General features: G+C 37.1%; 1 protein-coding gene across 16 annotated transcripts in view; it reads right to left on the bottom strand.

The window, feature by feature from the left end:
- Trip12 (thyroid hormone receptor interactor 12) overlaps window positions 1-20,664 on the bottom strand; it is a 133,140-nt gene that overhangs the window by 31,912 nt on the left and 80,564 nt on the right. For 6 of the 16 annotated variants that reach the window (XM_052750565.1, XM_052750573.1, XM_052750574.1 and 3 more), the window contains 15 exons: window positions 20,092-20,209; window positions 19,840-19,999; window positions 17,783-17,936; window positions 15,663-15,891; window positions 15,270-15,388; window positions 11,579-11,786; window positions 8,387-8,487; window positions 7,858-8,032; window positions 6,735-6,876; window positions 5,814-6,005; window positions 4,558-4,709; window positions 2,069-2,241; window positions 1,688-1,761; window positions 856-1,055; window positions 180-307 (listed from right to left, as the gene is read on the bottom strand). In XM_052750565.1, the coding sequence (XP_052606525.1) occupies window positions 180-307; window positions 856-1,055; window positions 1,688-1,761; window positions 2,069-2,241; window positions 4,558-4,709; window positions 5,814-6,005; window positions 6,735-6,876; window positions 7,858-8,032; window positions 8,387-8,487; window positions 11,579-11,786; window positions 15,270-15,388; window positions 15,663-15,891; window positions 17,783-17,936; window positions 19,840-19,999; window positions 20,092-20,209 (2,325 nt within the window). The remainder of the gene's footprint in view (window positions 1-179; window positions 308-855; window positions 1,056-1,687; window positions 1,762-2,068; window positions 2,242-4,557; window positions 4,710-5,813; window positions 6,006-6,734; window positions 6,877-7,857; window positions 8,033-8,386; window positions 8,488-11,578; window positions 11,787-15,269; window positions 15,389-15,662; window positions 15,892-17,782; window positions 17,937-19,839; window positions 20,000-20,091; window positions 20,210-20,664) is intronic. The other 10 variants (XM_052750570.1, XM_052750575.1, XM_052750578.1 and 7 more) reach the window with 6 other exon arrangements.

Genomic DNA, 20,664 nt, shown 5'->3' with positions numbered 1-20,664 from the left:
CTTAATTCTTGTTTACTAGACATTAAAGTCAAAGATTTAACTAAAAGTAATCACACTATAGTAATTTATATCTTAATTATACTCAAAGCTTTCTGAAGCTCTAAATCAGTTTTAAAAAGCAAGAATACAGAGAAGCCAGGGCCTGATGACAGTCTGCTTCCCTCAGTATGTCATCTTACCATGCCATAACTCATCATGCTTCTTTGCATTTCTGGGGGAAGTTTTTGTTGGAGCTGTCTGGGCTCTCCCCCTTTTGCCACCAACACAATCTTTACTACTTTCTTCATCCTCTCTCACAGGTTTGTACCTAAGGGGATAAGACAGTATGAAAATCAAATATAGATTTTTAAAAGTGCAAACTGTTGAACAAAGCTAATGTCTAAGTCACAGAATTCCTAAGAGTTCCCTGGAATCCAACCTCTCCCTCCCCATTTGTATTCAGAGAGTTACCAAGCATTTGTCTTCTTAAAAGAACAGTAAATAAGCAAGTAAGTCTTCCCAGGAAGACTTTACTTTGGGAAATGGTTCTCTTAAAGGCAGCACAGGAAGCTGCATTCAAATGCCACAGATTATAAGTTATCAAAACTTATAATCTAATACCACACCATTTTGACTCCATTAAAAGACCTGAAATGAATCAAAAAGCAGATTACTGCCTATAAACATGCTTTCCAGTAGATAGAATGAGGAAGTAATGTTCATATACATATATGCATAATTAAATATTTGAAAGGCTTTTCATAGTTAAAATATAAGAGTTAGGTTCTCCCTCTCCTCACAGAATTGGGCCACGACTTTAATATGAATTCAAAAACTAAGATCACATACTACTAAGAGAAACCAGTTTAGACTTGCCATATTGTATGAGTCTTTGTCCAAATACCAGCTCTTCCCAGAGGATTGCTCTCATCATCAGTAGATTCCCTTTCATCTTCAGCCTGTACACTGAACTGCCGCACTGCCTGATACACAGTCATGTTATATGGTAGTAAATGTTCTCCAATATAAAACTGTAGCCGGTGCCTTACATTTCCTGAATTTAAAAACTGAGCAGCCTGAATAAAGCAAAGAAAGGTCCATATAAGTCAAAGTACTGACATCTGTAATTAGCCAAGACATATCTGCTGGGGAAACAAGCAAAGACCTATGGTTGATGTTTGAAACTACAGATCCTCCTGAAGCCCATATATTCTGATTATCACTTATCTGAAATGCTTTAAGACAGAAGTGCTCAGAGATTGAACTTTTTGTTTCAAGTATGAGGATACTTAACATATATACAGGTATGGGACCCAAGTCTAGACAATTCATATTTTGCATACACATCTTTGAAGACAACTGAATATTGGTATGGTTAGTGTAACGCCCCCCGCCTTTTTTAAAACAACCTACCACTTACAGGCAAATGTGAATTTTGCACATGTAACATCCAGTTGACTTCAGATTTTGAATTCAACTTATATTAGTCTATTTTTTCCTCTACATACACGATTACAAAATATTTCAATTTATAAGCAGGTACAATAGGAAATTAATAACTAACAAATGAATTACATATATACACTAAAATAAGTTACTAAAACAATTAATTCATTTCTGTGATTTTTCGAATAGTGGTTGATGAGGGCACCACTTGAACCTGGGAAAGCTGAATCACAGATATAACATTGTGTGAAAAGTACCTTACCAGAGACTCATCTATTTCCTCATCTGATCCATCATCATCACTGTCTTCATCGTCTTCTCTTACTCTTCCATACCCTAAGTACCAAAAAACCCCAAAAAGATAGTTATCTAGGAATATTAGGTGTCAGATGAAAGAGTATATACATTGGTTAAATAGGTGTTCTCTTTAAAAAGAAATAGATATTACATTCTGATCTATGAAGAAGAAAGCTAAAAAATTCTGAAGCACAAAACACTCTGCCTATTAAGTAACTGCAACATATGCCTATTTACTTCTGGTAGGAGCAGAGATTCCCACTACCTAAGGTTTATCATTACTAGCAATCTACCCTTTAATGCTAATTTCATAACCATATAAGTAAAGTACATAGGAAGAAAATACCTCTAACCACAAGGTATCTTTCAATAGCTTGCACCAGAGCCAGGGGATCAATCTTAACAGGCCCGCCTTTCCACTGCTTCACATTTGCACAGTCTGGGTGTCTTTGTAACTGACATTTTAACTGATGTGTGTTGAAAAATTTTAAAGCTTGTGATCCTCTGTTGAGAGAAAAGCTCAAGATAATTTGAGAAAAAAGGTTATTCTATTATTTTCAGTCAACATATATTTAACTAAAAAGGTAACAAAAACTTCATTTCTTATGGTACAAAGCACTTAAAGATTTAACAACAAATCAAACTATTAAATACAAGTTATTATAAATTAACAATTAAATGTGTTTTCATGCATATGAAAGTATGAAATGAACATGATCTCTGGCCACTTTGAATTTATGTGATCATGCCTATCAGATTATTTCTCTGGAATAAGAATTCTTCAATTATCTAAGCACACTCACTTCTGTAGTATTTTGTCCTTCCCTACTAAATTCTATTTGAAAAGCAAGGGGGAAAGGATCCTCTATCTTTTTGCTACTACTTTAGATTTCACTTATAAAAATAAAAACGTGAAATAATAATATAAAAATAAAAACTAACCTTCAAATTTACTTTGTTACTGTTTCTTCCTGTTAAAAATTCTGATAAGAATCAAATATAGTCAAACTTACAATGTGGCTAATTACACAACACCATGAAGCGTGTAACTATTAAGCAAGCATAGATCATATAAACTCGGACAAAAGTGGAAAGCTGTAGTGGGTAGCCATTCCAGCTTTGACCTGGAAGTTCCAAACCCCATTGAGGCTTCGGTAACGGTCACGCCTACAAGGCGGGGCTGAGAGAGAATGCTGAAGACCCAAGTTCCAGATTTGGGGGGGGGGGGGGGGGGGGGGGGAGAGGGCACGACCCTGCTCTTGGTTCCTGGACCCTGGAGGCAGACCGAGCTGAGTTCTCCAGAGAACACCTCCGGACAGCCCTACACACCTTTCCTAGATCCTGTAAACTATCCCTTCACTTGTAAGTTACCCCACAAAATAAACCTCCCTTTTAACTACGTGGAGTGGCCATAATAATTTCACCAATAGAAAGTCTCATGGTTTTTTGTTCTGGTTTATGATTTTGAAACTCAAATAGCCCAGGCTAGATCTAAATTTCAAGGTCCTATTCTACCTACTTCTTATAGCTATTCATTTAAAAGGATGTAGCAAAGTAAACTGAAGGTTAGTTTTTATTTTTGTATTATTTTGCTTTTATTTATAAGTAAAATCTAAAGTAAAAGCAAAAAAAAAAAAAAATTCCACCTTCCTTGTTTTTTGAACGGGACTGCAGGTATGCCACCATGTTTGGTGATATCCTTTTCCTTCATTACTATCCCAAGATAGTATAACGCTATAGCACAATATGCAGAAAACAACTTCAGCCACACTATGGATAACAATATCTACATGACTATACTGTTTTGATTCAAATTTTTAAAAATGTTTTTAAAACCCATGAAAACATGAGTTTTAAAATAAAAATAACTTATATTAGATTTTTTTTAATGAAGCTTCAAGAATTCCCTAACACATTAATTTTATCTTTCTAGAACAACTTGTAAGTCCTTAAAACCAGTAAGAGTAACACAAATTTTTACCGAAAGTCAAACTTCAATATGACCACTTACATGCTAAAACCCATTAAAATACAGTTATAACCACTTATCACATGAAGTCACAGAATAACTATTTTATTGCCCACATACAAAAAAATTACTGGACCAGGCAGTGGTGGCGTTTGCCTTAAATCCCAGCACTAGAGAGAAAGGCAGGCACACCGCTGTGAGTTCGAGGCCAGTCTGATCTACAAAGTGATTTCCAGGACAGCCAGAGCTGTTACAAAGAGAAACCCTGTCTCAAAAATAAATAAATAAATGGCCGGGCGGTGGTGGCGCAAGCCTTTAATCCCAGCACTCGGGAGGCGGATCTCTTTGAGTTCGAGGCTAGCCTGGTCTACAGAGCGAGATCCAGGACAGGCACCAAAACACAAAGAAACCCTGTCTCAAAAAAACCAAAAATGAATGAATGAATGAATGAATGAATGAATAAAAATAAATAAGTTGGAGAAGCATTACATATTAAAACTTATCAATATAGAAAAACTAAAAATGTGTATCAAATATTGTCAACCCCGTCACTGATTTACCTACTTGAAAAATGTTAGTTGTTAAAATACATGGTATGAGCTAAGGGGCTAAGGGTAGTGTCACATGTCTAATCTCAGCACTTGAGAGGGAGAAGCAGGCAGATCTCTTTTTAAGTCCAGCCTGGTCTAAGGAGTTCTAGGGACAACCAAGACAGCACAGAAAAATCCTGTCTTAAAAAAAACAATAAATAAGCAAAAAATAAATACATGGCATGACCTTACCAAGACCTTACTACCAGACCTTTCACCATGCTTTCATTCAACAATTCTGGTGACAAGTGGACATACCCAGGCAATGGTCCTTACCTGCCGCCAGCCCCATTTCCACTAGGGAAATCATGCACTTTGACTGGAAATTGTTCCATTTGGCTGAGACAGTTGTTCATCTTGTGAACTAGTGCCAATAAAGGCGCATGGCCCACTGGTTCTACTCTTCCAATGGGCTCTTCTCCGGGAAGCTAGAGTTATAAATAAACCATCATTAAACATGGCCTTTTGAAAAGTCAACGCAAAAACATTTTAAGTTTCACAAATGGAAATTTATCTATTACTTTTGTTATCTTTTAAAATAGACTTCATTAGGACAATGTTTCCAAGTAAGTTATTTCTTTTTTATTTTATTTTATGTGCACTGATTAGTGTTTTGCCTGCATATATGTCTGTGTAAGGGCATTGGATCCCTGGAACTGGAATTACAGACAGTTCTAAGCTGCCATGTGGGTACTGGGAATTGAACCTGGGTACTCTGGAAGAGCAGACAGTGCTCTTAACCGATGAGCCATCTCTCCAGCCCCATATTATACACATAATCTTAAGCAAGGTATAAAATACTTGGTACATCCCACACTTGCACCGACATGCATGTGAAAATAAGATTTAAAACAAAACACAACAAAATACGTATCTAACAATACCATTTCTGCCTTTAGGCAGTGTTTAAAAATACCCACGAACACTTAAAAGGGGCATGGTTAAGTAGTTTTGCTATTAAGCAGTAATCATTAAGTTCATTACACACCAAATATGCAGAAAACAACTTCCTGAGTTATGACTTCTTTAAAGCAGTTGTAACAGGAGGTCTAATCAACAGTAGTTAGCTCTATTCTCACCTACTAGGGGTAAAAGGAAAAAATGGGAACAAGCCTACAGACCCTGCCCTTGTAATCTATATTAAAGATTGGTTGTTAAGCATCTTTTATGGACAAAATGGAAACACTGTACACTCCTATCATAACCTCAGTAAATATTAATAAGTGTTGCTACTATTAAGGGCTTATTTTGTAAGGGGAGGAGAAATACTGGACAAAGTTGATGTGGGCTTCATGTCACTAGTGGTTGGGAAAAGGGTATTTGGTTTTTTTTTTTGTTTTTTCTTTTTAAATACTATTTTATGACAAACAAAAAGCAGATTTCTGAATTCCAGGCTAGGCTCATCTACATAGTAAAACTTTGTCAATAAGTAAATGTCAAAGGAATCTAACTGAATAGGCAACACACAGGGCACCAATGTACACACTTGCTAGTACCAACTTATTAAGACATCATGACCATTATTAACTTACTGGAGAAGAAAAAAAGACATGTAGGAATCGCTTTAATCGGATCTCTCTGCTGACAGCATCCTTTTCACTTTTAGATGTCAAATACAGTAACAGCTGTTTCACAAATCCACTATGTTGGATTTCAAATGAAGAAACATCTGACTCAGAGACTATGCTACGGATTTCTACAAGGCACTCAGCTCCACCGTCCACCTGAAAGAGTGGAGAATTCCCCAATAAGAATCAAAATATATATTCAATGGCTTTTAAAAACAAACAAAGAAACACCTGCCAGCCATAAACCCTATGAGCTCCAATACAACCTGGCAGGCAAGATGGCCCACTGGTACAATAGTGGCTCGACTATTACTGGGCTAATTCTCTGCTGAGATCTGAAGCCCACTGCACAAGAGGGAATTCATTCCTAGTACTATAAACCTGGTTAAAATCCAATGGAGGTCAAAAGACCTACTACTGTTATGAACAAGTAATAATGAAGACCATGACTTTGTACAATTAATATTTTAATAACTTTTTCAAATTGGAATAAGGCTCTTTTAGAAGGCCAGATTAAAATGATAAAACATGACATTGCTTTAAGTTAATAAATTTAAAATATTTATGAAATAGCTTAGAAAACAAGAACAGAAATTACAAAAAGTATATTAAAAAAGAAAGAATCAGATGAAATGGTCATGATAAAGATTCAAGCCTTTACGAGTAATTGTTATGAGTCTGCAGTTGGAGATGGTTATGAGGAATTATAAAAGACATTCTTAAGCATTTTGAAATTTTATCATTTGTCAATAAATAGGAAACACAAAGAATGGAAAGCAACGGCTAGTCAAGAGACAAGGAGCAAAAGAAATCAGTTGTAGAAACCACTGTTTCTACAACTCCTCCTTAACTACCGACCAGCAAACAAGATGCACTGCACAGTACCTGGAGGTTGAGTTGTTCGGTTGCAGCACAAAGTCTCTGAAGTACATTCAAGGCAGGGTTGCTTCCATCCATATTCTCAGAACTAAAATAACGCTCAACAAATTTATGTGCCTGCTCCTTAATCCAACCTTTAATTTTTTCTCTAAAACGAGGAAAAAGGAAATATCAATGTCTCTGTGTAGGTATGAAAAAAAAATCTACATTGAAAGTCAGAATAGGGACCTAGAAGATATTTCAGCAGGTTAAGGTTCAATCCCCAGGATCCATCCACATGGTGGAAGAACCAACTTCTACAAGTTGTTTACTGACTACAACTGGTCTATGATCATTACTATAATTCAGAGTAAGTAAATTTAGCTTCATTCTGAAAACAATTTATCTACAGATTTATAGATTTATTTATAAATTTATCTATAGAATGGCTTAGGTACATGGAATATATTTCAGGTCATTACATGAACAGTAACAAGATGTTTATATGCAAATGAAAATTGACATAAGCATGTGAGCAGGCTGTTTAAATTATAAACTTTAAAAATACATTTGCTTATTCTTCATAATTTAGAGAATCAGCAGCCAACTCAATATTAAAAGTTATAATTAAAATAAAAAAGTTATCTTTAAAATAAAATACCACTGGGAAAATGTCTTTTTTATAGAGGAAATACTCTATACAGGTACTCTACATCACCATCAAGTGCCTTCCCAAGAAAGACATTGCCGTAAGATCCATACACTGGTGAGAAATTAGTATCTGACATAGATCCAAGTATTTTTTTAAAAAGAGCTGCTCTCAGCTACCAATCTTCAAATTCCATTAAATAGGTAGAAGAATTTTCACTAGAATATATAAACATGAAATGCAAGAATAATCCAGTGAAAGGTTCCACACAGAATAAAACTAACCAGAGCTTTCAAGTGGTTATATATTACTGCTATGGTTTTTATATGTAAGGAATAGGGCTGGAACCATAGGCAAGTCTTGAGCTACATACATCTTTGACTTGAGAACAAATTGAACCAAGTCCAAGTATCACCTACATATGACGAATGTGCTCAATACAATTATATTGAGACCTTTCAGATGAAGGACTCCCACCCCCAATTCCAGCACACACTTCACCTATTATTGGATATGGTGTCTTTTGAGGCTGCCCTGGCAAGACCACTAACTCCCGCAGTTCGTGCTGGCTCGATGTTGTTGCTGTTGGACTGTGCACTTAACCTTCCCCATGTTTTTGGATTCAAGCTTGCCAGGAAGGAAGATTTAGGTGACTGAGTAGTGGTAGGGCTTTTAGCTATAAACAGAAAAGAATTACATTCAAATCATTTCAAAAAAACTGAAGAAAATCAACAAAAACTTGAGTCTTTTTTCTTTTCTTTTCTTTCTTTTTTTTTTTTTTTTGGAGACAGGGTTTCTCTGTGTAGCTTTGTGCCTTTTCCTGGAACTCACTTGGTAGCCCAGGCTGGCCTCAAACTCACAGAGATCCGCCTGGCTCTGCCTCCCAAGTGCTGGGATTAAAGGCGTGCGCCACCACCGCCCGGCAAAAACTTGAGTCTTAATACAGGAATTAAGAGTACCAAATCATGATGAGGACACTTATTTGATCACCTCCTCCTCCATTTCCCCATCAATTTATCAAGGGACTCACCTTGATTGTCTACTTTGTCATCATCTCTTGGAGGTGAATACTTAGGCCTCCTTGGCCCTCGTTTTGGCAGTCGTTTTCTCTTGAGAACATCACTTAATCGACTGTTGCATGGAAGAACAATGAATGAAGTTAGCAATTACCAATGAAGAACCCAGCTAAGATAGTAGACAGTACCTACCGTGAATAAAAATGTCACAACAATTTTCAATGAGTGATTTAATATGGAGTCTGTAACAGTCATATTCTATAGGAGTTATGGAGATAGAAAATTAATTACTAACTGTTAAAATTAATAATAAAGGCTTAATTTTCTTCATATCCAACTTTACAAAATATAATACATTAAACAAAAATACAAAGAACAATTGGCTAAAAAAAAAAAAATCAAATAAAATCAAACTTGAGTATATTTCTTCCCTAACCTAACTTGCAACAGAATATATATGGGATTTAATGTTCATACTATAAAAGTATTCTAACTACTTATAGTATCATACTCAAAAAGCATAATGAAGGCAATAACATAAATATATTCATTCTGTTGAACTTGTAGCCTTTTGTTTGTTTTTTCGAGACATGGTTTCTCTGTGTAGTTTTGGTGCCTGTCCTGGATCTCGCTCTGTAGACCAGGCTGGCCTCAAACTCACAGAGATACTCCTGGCTGCACCACCACCGCCCAGCTTTTATCATGTTTTGTTTGGTTGTTGAGACAGTGTTTCCACATTACCTCATGTAGGACCTCAAATCTCTGATTCTCTTGCCTCATTCTCCTTGGCTCTGAGAGTAGGGAGGGCTTCACTTCATCTGCCCAAAGTCGTTACTCTAAACAACACTACAATACTCTACACCACACCTTGAAAACTGCTGCTCTTGACATTGACAAAGATACATAAGAATGGGCACATAGATGAACATTCTAGGGGATAGCAAGATAGTTGACCAGGTAAAGGCATTTGCCATCAAGTCAGACAACCTGAAATTGATCCAAGCACCCACATGACAGAACAAGTGAACCAATTGGTGCAAACTGTCCTCTGACTTCCACAATGGCACCAGGAACATGAACACACAAATATATATGATTTTAAAAATTAAACTGTTCTGTTGTTCTGTAGCTCAAGTAACATTTAAATAATGCAAATGATTTTTTAATTAGGAAAAGACTCCCAAAGTCTGGTAATTCTGTAAGTATACTTAATATATTCAAATGCATAACCAAGAAAAACAGACTTTCAGAAAAGAAATATAGTACAAAAACTTGTAAATGGAAAATGAACAATTTTCATGTGGAGGGCTGAAGAGATGATTGGACAGTTAAAATTCTCTTCTATGAATTGGGGTCTGTTCCCAGCACCCACATAGAGGCTCACAACCTTATTCCAGGGCATGTGACACTCTCTTCTAGCCTCTGAAGGTACCTGCACATTTACGGTACACAAACATATACTAAGGCGCACACGCATAACAAAAGCAAGAGGACTGCTGTAAGGCCTGGTCTTCACAGTGGGTTCCAAACGAGCCAGTGCTACATATCAAGATTTAAAACCATGGAATATGAAACAACAACTCAAGACAAAGTATTTTAAAAGAATGGCTTTCTTTGAAAAAATGAAAGAATTGTATAATTTATCATACAATTAGATTGTATAATAAACAACTACTCCCTTACTGAAACTGGCAAGGCTAAATAGAGAAACCCTGTCACCACCACTCCCACACAAAAGAAAGATTACATTTGTCTGAGCTATCTCACAGCATCCTGAAACTCATGGAGCATTTAAAGACATCTCAGGCATCAAGTCAACATTTTATAGCAAAATCCTGTAATAATTTAGGGTTACTGTAATGACCAGAGTATACAGAAGAGGTGAGATGGAGGTAGAAGGGTAAATGGGAGACAAATACAACATCATCATAGATGGGAAGGTTAAAAAGTTCAAGAGGCTCAAAGCCTCATTTTCAGAAACTTGGCCAATTGACACAATGAAAAGCAAAAACTCACCCACTTTTCTGAATTAGCAATCAGCCCAAGCCAGACTTTTTATTTAAGCTAAAGTATATAACTGCCACAGGGTGGCAGCAAAAATGACTTCCTTCAAGTACCTGATCCCCAGCCATCTAGACAAATGTACATGATGGGTTCTTTAAGGTATACATGATTTAATTTTAGGATCCCAGTGAGAATATGTTACCAAGATACATTTTACAGGAGCTGGAAAGTTGACTCCAGATTCAAGTTTACTAGCTTTGATTCCTAGCAGCCACATGAGTTCAATTCCCAGCACCTACATGGCAGCTCAGAACCACTGTAATTTTAGTCCCAGAAGGTCAGGCATCCTCTTTTGGCCTCCAAAGGCACTGTATTAACATGATGCAGAACCATACATGTAGGCAAAAACACCATATACATATAACAAAAGTTTTTGTAAAAAAAATTTTAAGATGTATTTTAAAGAAAAAGGAAAAATATGTATGTATGATTACACTGGGTACAATTTAAATCAGAACTGAATATGGCTTATCATGTACAACTCATTTGGCAATATTCCAGTTTCTAACATAAAAGAAATAAGACCACTTAAATGTGTGATCTTCTAATGCAACAATTAAAAACAAAAAAAAAAAAATCAAAGTTTTCCAACATCCTACATAGTACAGCAGAAGAGGCACAAATGACTTTAAGAACTACCATTTACCTTTAAGAAATAGTCATGTGATTGACAATTAAAGCTAAATGAGAAGCCAGGTTTGGCCACCTAGCTTATAGTTTCTAATTTTGTATTTTTCACGGCATCAATACCTGGGTATCACAAAGGCGCATATGCAGTAATTGAAATAATCACAAAATTATGGAATGAGAAAGAAAGGCTAAGATAATCTGTGATACGTGTAAATAAACCCTAATGTGTCTTCACCTCATTTCATTTGGGTACCAATGTGAATAATGTACATATATCTCATGTACCTATAAAACAGGGCCCAGTAAAGTAGCTTTCCTGAAGTTATTTTCTTTCCATTTCAAAGAATAGAAGGGCTGAGAAAATACTTCAGTGGTGGAAGTAATTGCTGAGGCTGTAGACTCAATCCACACCACCACAAAAAAGTCTGTCTCAGGGATTTTATTCTCAGTAGGAGTCATGGATATCAACATAGATAAAGACAAAGTATTTTTAAGATCACAACAAAACTCACCCTTGAGGGCTCAGGTCCAGAGAATCATCTCTGCTATGCTGCAAACTGGGTGACCCCAGATCAGCAGAAGCATTGGTTGCAGCCGTGGCTGTCCCACTGCTGGCTGGTGTTGTAGACCCCAGGGATCCTGACCCATTTGTGCACGCCTTTGGTGGACTTGTCAACAAAGACTCGGATTCTGCTAAATGTTTTACTTGGTGCATGACACCTTCAACAGAAACAGGAACATAAAGAGGTCAGTTATTCAGGAATCAAGAACAACCCCCACCACTACAAAATTCCTAAATATTAAGCCTGATAGACTAGAAATAAAGCCGGGAGCACTGGCTGTTCTTCCAGAGGTCCTGACTTAAAATTTCTAGTGCCCATGTGGTAGCTCACAACCATCTAATAATGAGATCTGGTGCCCTCTTCTGGCATATAGGCATACATGCAGGTAGAACGCTACTTTCATAATGAAAAATCTTTTAAAAATAAATACAATGAAAGGTATTTTTATGAGTATCTTCTAATCTTCAAACCAAAATCATATAAAACAGTGCTACACAAAGTTTTAAAACATTTTAAAAACAATAGTAAAACAATGAGAAACAGCACACATCACAATATGATAACCAGAAAGGGAAAAGATGGAAGTAGTCAATTAGCTTCAAAGGAGAACACTGTAATAACACTGCTATCCATAAAAGGTGGTGGTTGCCACATTGTCACGAGTAAGGAGAAATGAAGAGTTCTTATTGTGATAGGAGATACACAGTCATAGATATTAAATACATGAAAATCTGTGGAAGGAATTATGTATGAACATTGTTCAGGGGTCCTAATCTTCCATTAGATTCTGTTTTACTTTGTTTAGGGTTTTTTGTTTGCTATTATTTGTTAAGGTCTATGTAGCTCTAGCTTACTGAAATTTTTTATGAAGACTAGGCTAGCCTCAAACTAACAAAAATTTGCCTACCTCTGTCTCCCAAATGCTGGGATTAAAGGTGGACACTATCATAACTGGCTTCCATTAGATTCTAGAAGGAAGGAAGGAAGGAAGGAAGGGAGGGAGGGAGGGAGGGAGGGAGGGAGGGAGGGAGGGAGGGAAGTAGGGAAGTAGGGAGGGAGGGAGAGAAGGGAGAGAAGGGAGGGAGAGAGGAGAGAGAGGAGAGAGAAAGGGGGTGGCACATTTTATACTTCAGGCACTTGCTACAAAAATGTGTTTTAGGCCAAGCTATGCTAAGTACTGAGGACATAAGTAACAGGCAAGACAAAAACACCCAGAAGACAAAATGACTAGGAATGATGAATTTCCAAAGATTGTAGTAAGTAATGATGAGCTCATAAAACAGAAATACAGCAAGTTAGGGCACACTATAGGAGAACTAAGCTCTATCTGGGAGGAAAACAAGACCTTCAGGAAGAAGTTAACATTTAAGTTCTAGTCTTTTGAGTAGCATGACCTAGCCATGCACAATCAACACCATTATGTATATGCCACAGATATCTGAGGGTTGAAAATAGAATCTGATGGTACAGCAGTCTCTAAGCTCAAAAATGACTTGGCATGGGATGGAGATGAAAATGGGCAAGTGGATCTCATATACTTCTAAAAAAAATTAAATGTGCGCCCACACAAATACTTGACTTGATAGCAGCAGCTAAATTTGGGTAATGGAAAAATAATGCTTTGTCTTTAACATCAATTCCTACTGTTACATTTCTTTTTTAGCATGTTGTTAGTTGAACAAAGCTAATTTTATTTAGTTACTATGTTACCTCTTAGGTTAGAAATCAAGAGATCTGCCCCTCTTTCGGATTTAAGGTATGTACTTACCATGCTCAAAGATAACTAAATGGTTAAAACTTCTTTCTACTTTGTTTCTAGTACTATATTGGCCTATCTATAATATTTTCAAAACACAGAAAGATTAAAAACCCAATATAAGAAGAAGTATGACTCTAGCCAGTTCAACCATCACCTGAAGCTTTCTCCTTTAACCAGCATCCAGGAAGACAGAGGCAGGTAGATTTCTGAGTTTGAGGCCAGCCTGGTCTTAAGAGCAACTTCCAGGACAGCCAGGACTACACAGAGAAACTCTGTCTCAGAAAAACAAATCAACAACAAAAAGAAGCTTCCTCCTGCAGCAGATGGTAACAAATACAGAAACCCACAGCTAGACATTATAGAGATATTGAGATTTTGGAACACTCAGTCTGGATGGGACAACTCCATCAAATCCTTCCCCTCAGGGCTTAGGGAACCATGCAGAAGAGGTGATGGAAGTAATTTAAAAGTCAGAGAGAATGAAGGACACGAAGGAATTAAGGCTCTCTAAACAACACATATAACTCAGCCTGGGGCAGCATGCACAGGCCTGCATGGGTCTGCACCATATGGAGTCCTAGAGCTGAAAGAAGTGCCATCTCTAGCCCTGAAAGCGGCCCAGAAGCTATTTCCACTTGCAAATGAAAATTTAGTATTCTCCAAGGGAGTCTCACTCAGGAAAAACTACTCCTAAGGATACACTGCAGGCCCAGCAGCAAATGGTCAACAAAAAATTAACTCAACATCATCTTTGAAAGCTCCTTGTCTCAATGTTGTATCATGGCTCTTCCTTTGTCCCCTCTCCTGCTATTTTTTTTTTTTTATTTTATCTATTTACTCTTACATTTTTCTTCTTCTCTCATCCTTTGTGTATATATTGTGGCTTTCACACTAGTGATTTTATGGGATTCCTAAGTATATGAACGAGTGGGTCTCTACATCTCTGTTTCTTGTGCCTTTTGTTGGGCTCTTTCCCTCTGTTATGTCCTCTTCTGATGTGTTACTTCTTATTTATCTTTTATTTGATTATTATTCCTTAGAAGCCTGTTTGGTTTTCTAACAAGAGACAAAAAGAGGGTGGATCCTGATGGGAGGACAAGTAGAGAGGACCTAGGAGGGGAAACAGTAATCAGGATATATTATGTGAGGAAAAAAATAGCTATTTCCAATAAAAGGAAAAAAGAAAAAGTGATCAAGAGCTACAGAGATGGCTCAATGGTTAAGAGTACTGCCTGCTCTTTCAGAGGACCTGAGTTCAATTCCCAGATAAAAGCCCACAATTATCTGCTAAATCTAGTTCCAGAGAGTCTGATGCCCTCTTATGGCACTAGTCATGTACATTCTCAACCCAATAAATGATAAAATAAATCCTGAATTGTTCTAATCTACTGCAACCTTATTCAAAGAATCACTATAGATTGAAATATAGCAACTATACTTTTAAGTCTGACTGCTCCCAAACTTGAGCATGTATTGGGGTCAGGCACGGGGCAAGGCAGGGAGATCACTGAAAATGACTAATAGTCATCAGTGACAGTGACTCTCAATCTTCATGTACTTTCCACACAATATACATACTACACATGAAACACACTGATTATGCTTGAGCTCTTAAACATACATATACTTTTAAACATATATTTGAGCTCTTAAACATAATACTTTCCTTGTAGACACTGAACATACCACATCAAGTTCTATCTGGACCATTAAAGGTGGTGATGGTACACGTCTTTAATCCCAGCACTCAGGAGGCAGAGGCAGACAGATCTGAGACTGAGGCTGGCCTGGTCTACAGAGCAAATTCCAGGACAGCTAGGACTACACAGAGAAAACCTTTCTCAAAAAGAATGGTGGGGGAGGGGAAGAAAAAGGCATTACCTTCTCTTCTGAAGTAAACACTAAAAATATCAGGTAACTTTTGCATTAAAATTTCTGCCATTTGAAGTGCTCCAACTACTATCTTCAGGTCTTGGCTTGACAGCATAGAAGCAATGTGACTAAAAAACAAAACATTTGTGTATGAACTGTCTGAAGTTGGTGATTATTTTTGGTCATACTGCTTAAAACTTAAGAACAAAATTCCATCCTATTTTAACAATTCTAATTTTTATTAAATTCAGTTAGATTTTAAAAATTATGATTATGCTAAAATAGACATTAAAAATTATTCAAGACATTCCAAACTTCATTTTTCTGTACAGTGATTTAGAAATTTCTAAAATAACTTTAGATTTAAATTTCTAAATCATTTTAATATTTTCATGAACACACCTTGAAACAGCATGATTTTTCAGAACATCCTTCAGAAGTTCAGCATCAGCAAAATAAATTATCCTAAGAATTGCTCTAAGGCACTTATGTCTGACTGCAGGTCCTGCTGAGGAGCTATACACTTCATAGAGAACACCAAATAAGGTCTTAATGAAAGACTTAGCCAGTTCCGGATCTTCTTTCATTAGCTGTGCTCGAGCATCATCCTTCTTTAACTCTGAATATCCACCTGTTATTAAAAATAATAATAATAATAATAATGTCCTGAAGTGACTGACCAACTACTATAGAAGCAACCATAAAAACCAAGTATTCAGCTCAGCAACTACTATGTAAATGTTTTTCATTATAGAACAAACATTAACTTACCTAATATTAAGAGATTACTGCACTGACCACTCTGACCAGCAGAAACCATTAGTGTAATCAGTGTACTAAGCAGACCTCTTCTTTGTACTAAAGCATAATCTAAGAAACACTAGAGAAATTTCAATAGTAACTCACTAAAATATGAGCTACAAAAATGAGGGTTATAAGAAATGGAGTTATTACTCAGATAAAAGCTATCAAAAAAAACTGGATAAACAAGGGGATTTTTGCTATTTTGTTCACAAACAATATGTATAAGGAGAATGGAACTGATGAAGACTATGAACAAGAGTTTGGCCAATTATGGTTACACATCTTGCCCTTTGCCCATAAAGTACATTTGTTTACATCTTATAATAGGACAGCTTTGAGACTACAAAAGTATTAAATAGTGCAAAGGCTGTATACCTTATGAAGCTTCTAACATTTACTACCCAGACCTTTTCTGGGGGTGTGGTGTGGGGCAGGACCAAATGAACACCTGAAATAGATCTCACAGGCATCCCATCACTTAAAGAAGAAAAATTAGTGGGAAAGACATCGTACATGTAGTAATACTGGCTTATTCATAATAATTGAAGCACAGGTTTTAGTGAAATATATCACCATTACTTAACTATGTAGCTGCAGTTTTCCCCTGTTGGCCTAATGGCTCAGGCTTCTTGCTAGGTACATCTTATATTTAAATCAACCCTTAATTCTTATTTATGCTTATCCATGTGGCTTGGTACCATTTCCCAGGTCTGCCTTCACATCTTGCTTCCTCTATGTCTGGCTGGCAACCTTCCTGTTCCCAGAATTCTGCTCTCTGTCCTGCCTATACTTCCTGTCTGGCTACTGGCCAATCAGAACTTTATTAACCAATCAGAGCAACACATTCACAGCATACAAAACTTCCCCCCCCCCTTTTTTTCCCAAAAGTAAAGTCTTAACTTTAACATAGTAAAATTACATATACCGAAACAATTATCAAGCAAGAATTACAGTTACAATATCTAGTCTATTTATAATAATTAGTCTATCTGTATTTGGCAAAATTTAAGAAGACATCCTAGCTATCCTATATTTGTAAGTCTAAGGTTTCATATCTAACTTATCTTTTATCATAACTAAGGAAATTACAACTATCTAGTCTTCAACTACATGAAAGACCTCAGAAGGATATAACTGAGACCGGACTCAGCTGCTCCCTTTCTTCGGGAATGGAACAGTGGAGGTTCTCCGGGTTATATAAAACTCTGCAGGCGGATTTAGGTGCCTGCCAGAAGGAGGAAGCAAAGGAAGGGAAACAGTCCCGGGAGGTTAAGGGCTGAATGGGTAAGTGTTTGTTCGGGGGGGGGGGGGGGGGGTGGGGGGGGGGTGTTTAAAAGAGACAGGAAAGAAGAGACAGGGAAGTGGGTAAGTGTGGAAAGCGTCCCACAGCAGCCACTGAGGAGGTTGAACGTGGAAACCACCCAGGCCTTTGGAATTTGCCTCACGTGAGCGCCACAACTATCTTACCCTCCTCAAAGGATATTCAATGAAAGAATTACTATGTAAAAAAGAAAATATTACAGGTTCCAGCAAGAATAAAACGTGCTTGACAAGGCTAAAGGCTAGAACCTACATGGCAGAAGAAAAATGGCTCCTTCAAGTTACTCTCTTGATTTCCACATGCATGTTGTAGAACATGTATACCCACACAGTATACTCAAAATCAATTTGAAATAAATTCCAACAGTGCATAGCTACTTAGCTCAAAGGATACTTACTAGTGTTAGTATTGGCTAAGGGGTTAGGTTTTCTCTGAATGGCACGTGCTGTTCCCGTGTCCTCATTGATTTGCTGCATAGAATTAAAATCAATAGTATAAACTCGTCCCAGAGTGGACAAGCTTATCTCATCCTCACCGACCTGATGGGCTGCCTGAGAGCAAAGAGAGAGAAACCTTGAATATAAACATGTAGAAATTCATTACCTTAAGCACAGCGGGGACCCTCCACACATGCTACTTTACGTATCTATTTTATGTGGCTGGTAAACTCACAGAATGTGGAAATTCTAATACTGTTGATGACAAAACTCATTGGTTTAACAAATCATGTAAAATTAAACCACCAAACGGTGAGCCCTGAGATACTCTGAGACAACAGTCTAGGAAATACCAAGTGATAGAGCATAATTGACATGAAGATACCATTTGTATTTCAAAAACTGCACTGTGAAAGAAATTTATAGATGTCCTTAGAACTCTAGTTGTTAGATGGAAAACATATTTTTACCCAATCAATTTCTAATAACCTACTAAAATTCTCCTTAAGCCAAATACCTTGTAGAATTGTCCTTAGGTAAACAAGACAACCTCACATTTAACTGCTGTTCTAAGACTGTAAGGAACACAACTAAAATTTAAGATTAATAATAATGATGCAAACATTACACAGAAGGGACTATTTAACTTCAGACAACCGAGAGAAGTTGCAAAATATGTTACATATGGTGGTTGCACACCTGGAATCCCAGCACTCAGGAGATTAAGTCAAGAGGTTTCCAGGTTCAAAGACAGCTTAGATTATATAGCATAACCTATGACTTTAAAAACAAACAAACAAATACTCTTAATATAAAAGACCAATCTAAGCGGAGACTCCTAGAGAGAATGAATAACTATCTGGAAATAGAGAGTAAACTAAGTAAGATGTAATTATCAGGAGAATGCTAAAAAGAAAAACAAAGTTAGAAATTAAGAACACTAGCAGCTGAGGCACAAGGGACCAGTCAACAATTAACTCTCATAAAAGCACAAACTAGTTCTGAATTGTGAGTTCCTTTATAAGGACTCCTGACTTTAGAAACTGATTGGAGGAACGTATCTTTAAGGTACATCTTTACAAGAGATATGAAGATGGTTGCAATTCAAGCAGTGTTTTAAATTTAGAAGAATTATGTGTGTGTAGAAAAATGCTAGCAGAAGCAGGGCGTTGGTGGGACATGCCTTTAATCCCAGCACTCGGGAGGCAGAGCCAGGCGGATCTCTCTATGTTCAAGGCCAGCCTGGTCTATAGAGCAAGATCCAGGACAGGCACCAAAACTACACAGAGAAACCCTGCCTCGAAAAACCAGGAGAAAAAAAATGCTAGCAGAAAATGTACAGCCTCTCCAGCGCTGCAATGCTTTTCTAGCATCAAGTCTTTGTGTCATCTGAGAAAAGATTATTATTCCATTGACTACAAACAACATCAGATGAACAGAAATCACAGCAACTGTCATGGAAAATCATCATTAACATTTTGGTATATTCCTCCAATGTATCACTCATCTTCTCTTATATCAAGTCGCCAAAAGTTCTATTGTTTTGAACACTGCTTTCATTTATGTCATTAAAATCTATTGCACTAATATTGAATTACATATTAATCTATTTTTTCACCATTTTTGTATTCACCCTGGGGCAGGTATTTGTTTTCACTTTTTCCCCCATTAAATATAAAAAGCACACATTGGGAGATTTCTTCTGGTTGAAATAAAAGACCTGGCTTTGAAACATAGTCTAACCCTCCAGTGTTTCCTTTGGGAAACAAAACTATGGGACAAAGAACTTAGATTACTTGCTCCAAGCCAAGCAGGTAGTTAGCAGCAGAAGCAGGACTAGAACATCATGTTTTCTGACCTCAACAGAATGAGGACCTTCTTTCTCAGGAGACAAAATGAGAGAATCTTAAGTTAATTCAAAACTGAGCACACTAAACACACACAACCACCTCCCCATTCCATCCCTACACCCACTCTCCACAAAAATAGGCATATTTAAATGGTACAATGAAACTACTACCTCAATGATCCGGCTGTCAATCCTGTTATAGGGATGCCAGAGGCCTCGGTCATCCCGCCACTGCCAAATTGCACCATCTGTGTTCTGGGCATTTCCCTTCTTCAACATGGTATCAACTGCAAAGATGCCTTCTTTTGGTAAACATGGCATAAGTTCACTGAAAATGAAAAGTGCAATTATTTTAATAAGTAACTTTCTGCACCATCTGTAGGTATTAAGACTCTCAAGGAAAATGTCCCCATTCTTTACCAAATCAGAGATGTCAGTTCATACAGTTCTTGAGGGCTTCGTGGCACAAGATCAATCTGCTCTTGACAACTTCCATTAGAGGCACCACACAGGAGGAAGTGAAGTGTTTCTGCAATGTCTGTTAAGCCAACAACAACAAAACATAATACACTCATTCACTTACCACCTTCCTTTCAAATATACTGGAAGCACATGGCCTATGAGGTAAGCATCTGGAGCTCACATTTCCTGCCTTACATGATGCTTACATGTTAACTCAAGAAACAAACATAATTAAAATGTTCTCCATATTAACTTTCCACTCCCCTAAGACATCAGTCTCTGGAGAATTTAGCACCATAATCACTCAGATGCAGAGGTTTAGTCACTGTAAACACTAAAACCTAAGACAAAGTTGTGTCTGTTAGCTGTAGTGGGTTTGTATACATATTATGTACATGTGAAAGAACACAAATCCAGCTATTACATTTTTTATTATCTTGGAAAGGTACCATTTTGTTAACTTTGTCAAGTTATACAAATACACTCTAGTGTTTCACAAAGATGCTTTAATGGGCATGAACAGAATTCAGA

Source organism: Peromyscus californicus, unplaced genomic scaffold (genome assembly GCF_007827085.1).
Source record: "Peromyscus californicus insignis strain IS unplaced genomic scaffold, ASM782708v3 Scaffold_21__1_contigs__length_65335640, whole genome shotgun sequence".
Taxonomy (NCBI): Eukaryota; Metazoa; Chordata; class Mammalia; order Rodentia; family Cricetidae; genus Peromyscus; species Peromyscus californicus.
This window is presented reverse-complemented; position numbering and strand designations above follow the sequence as displayed.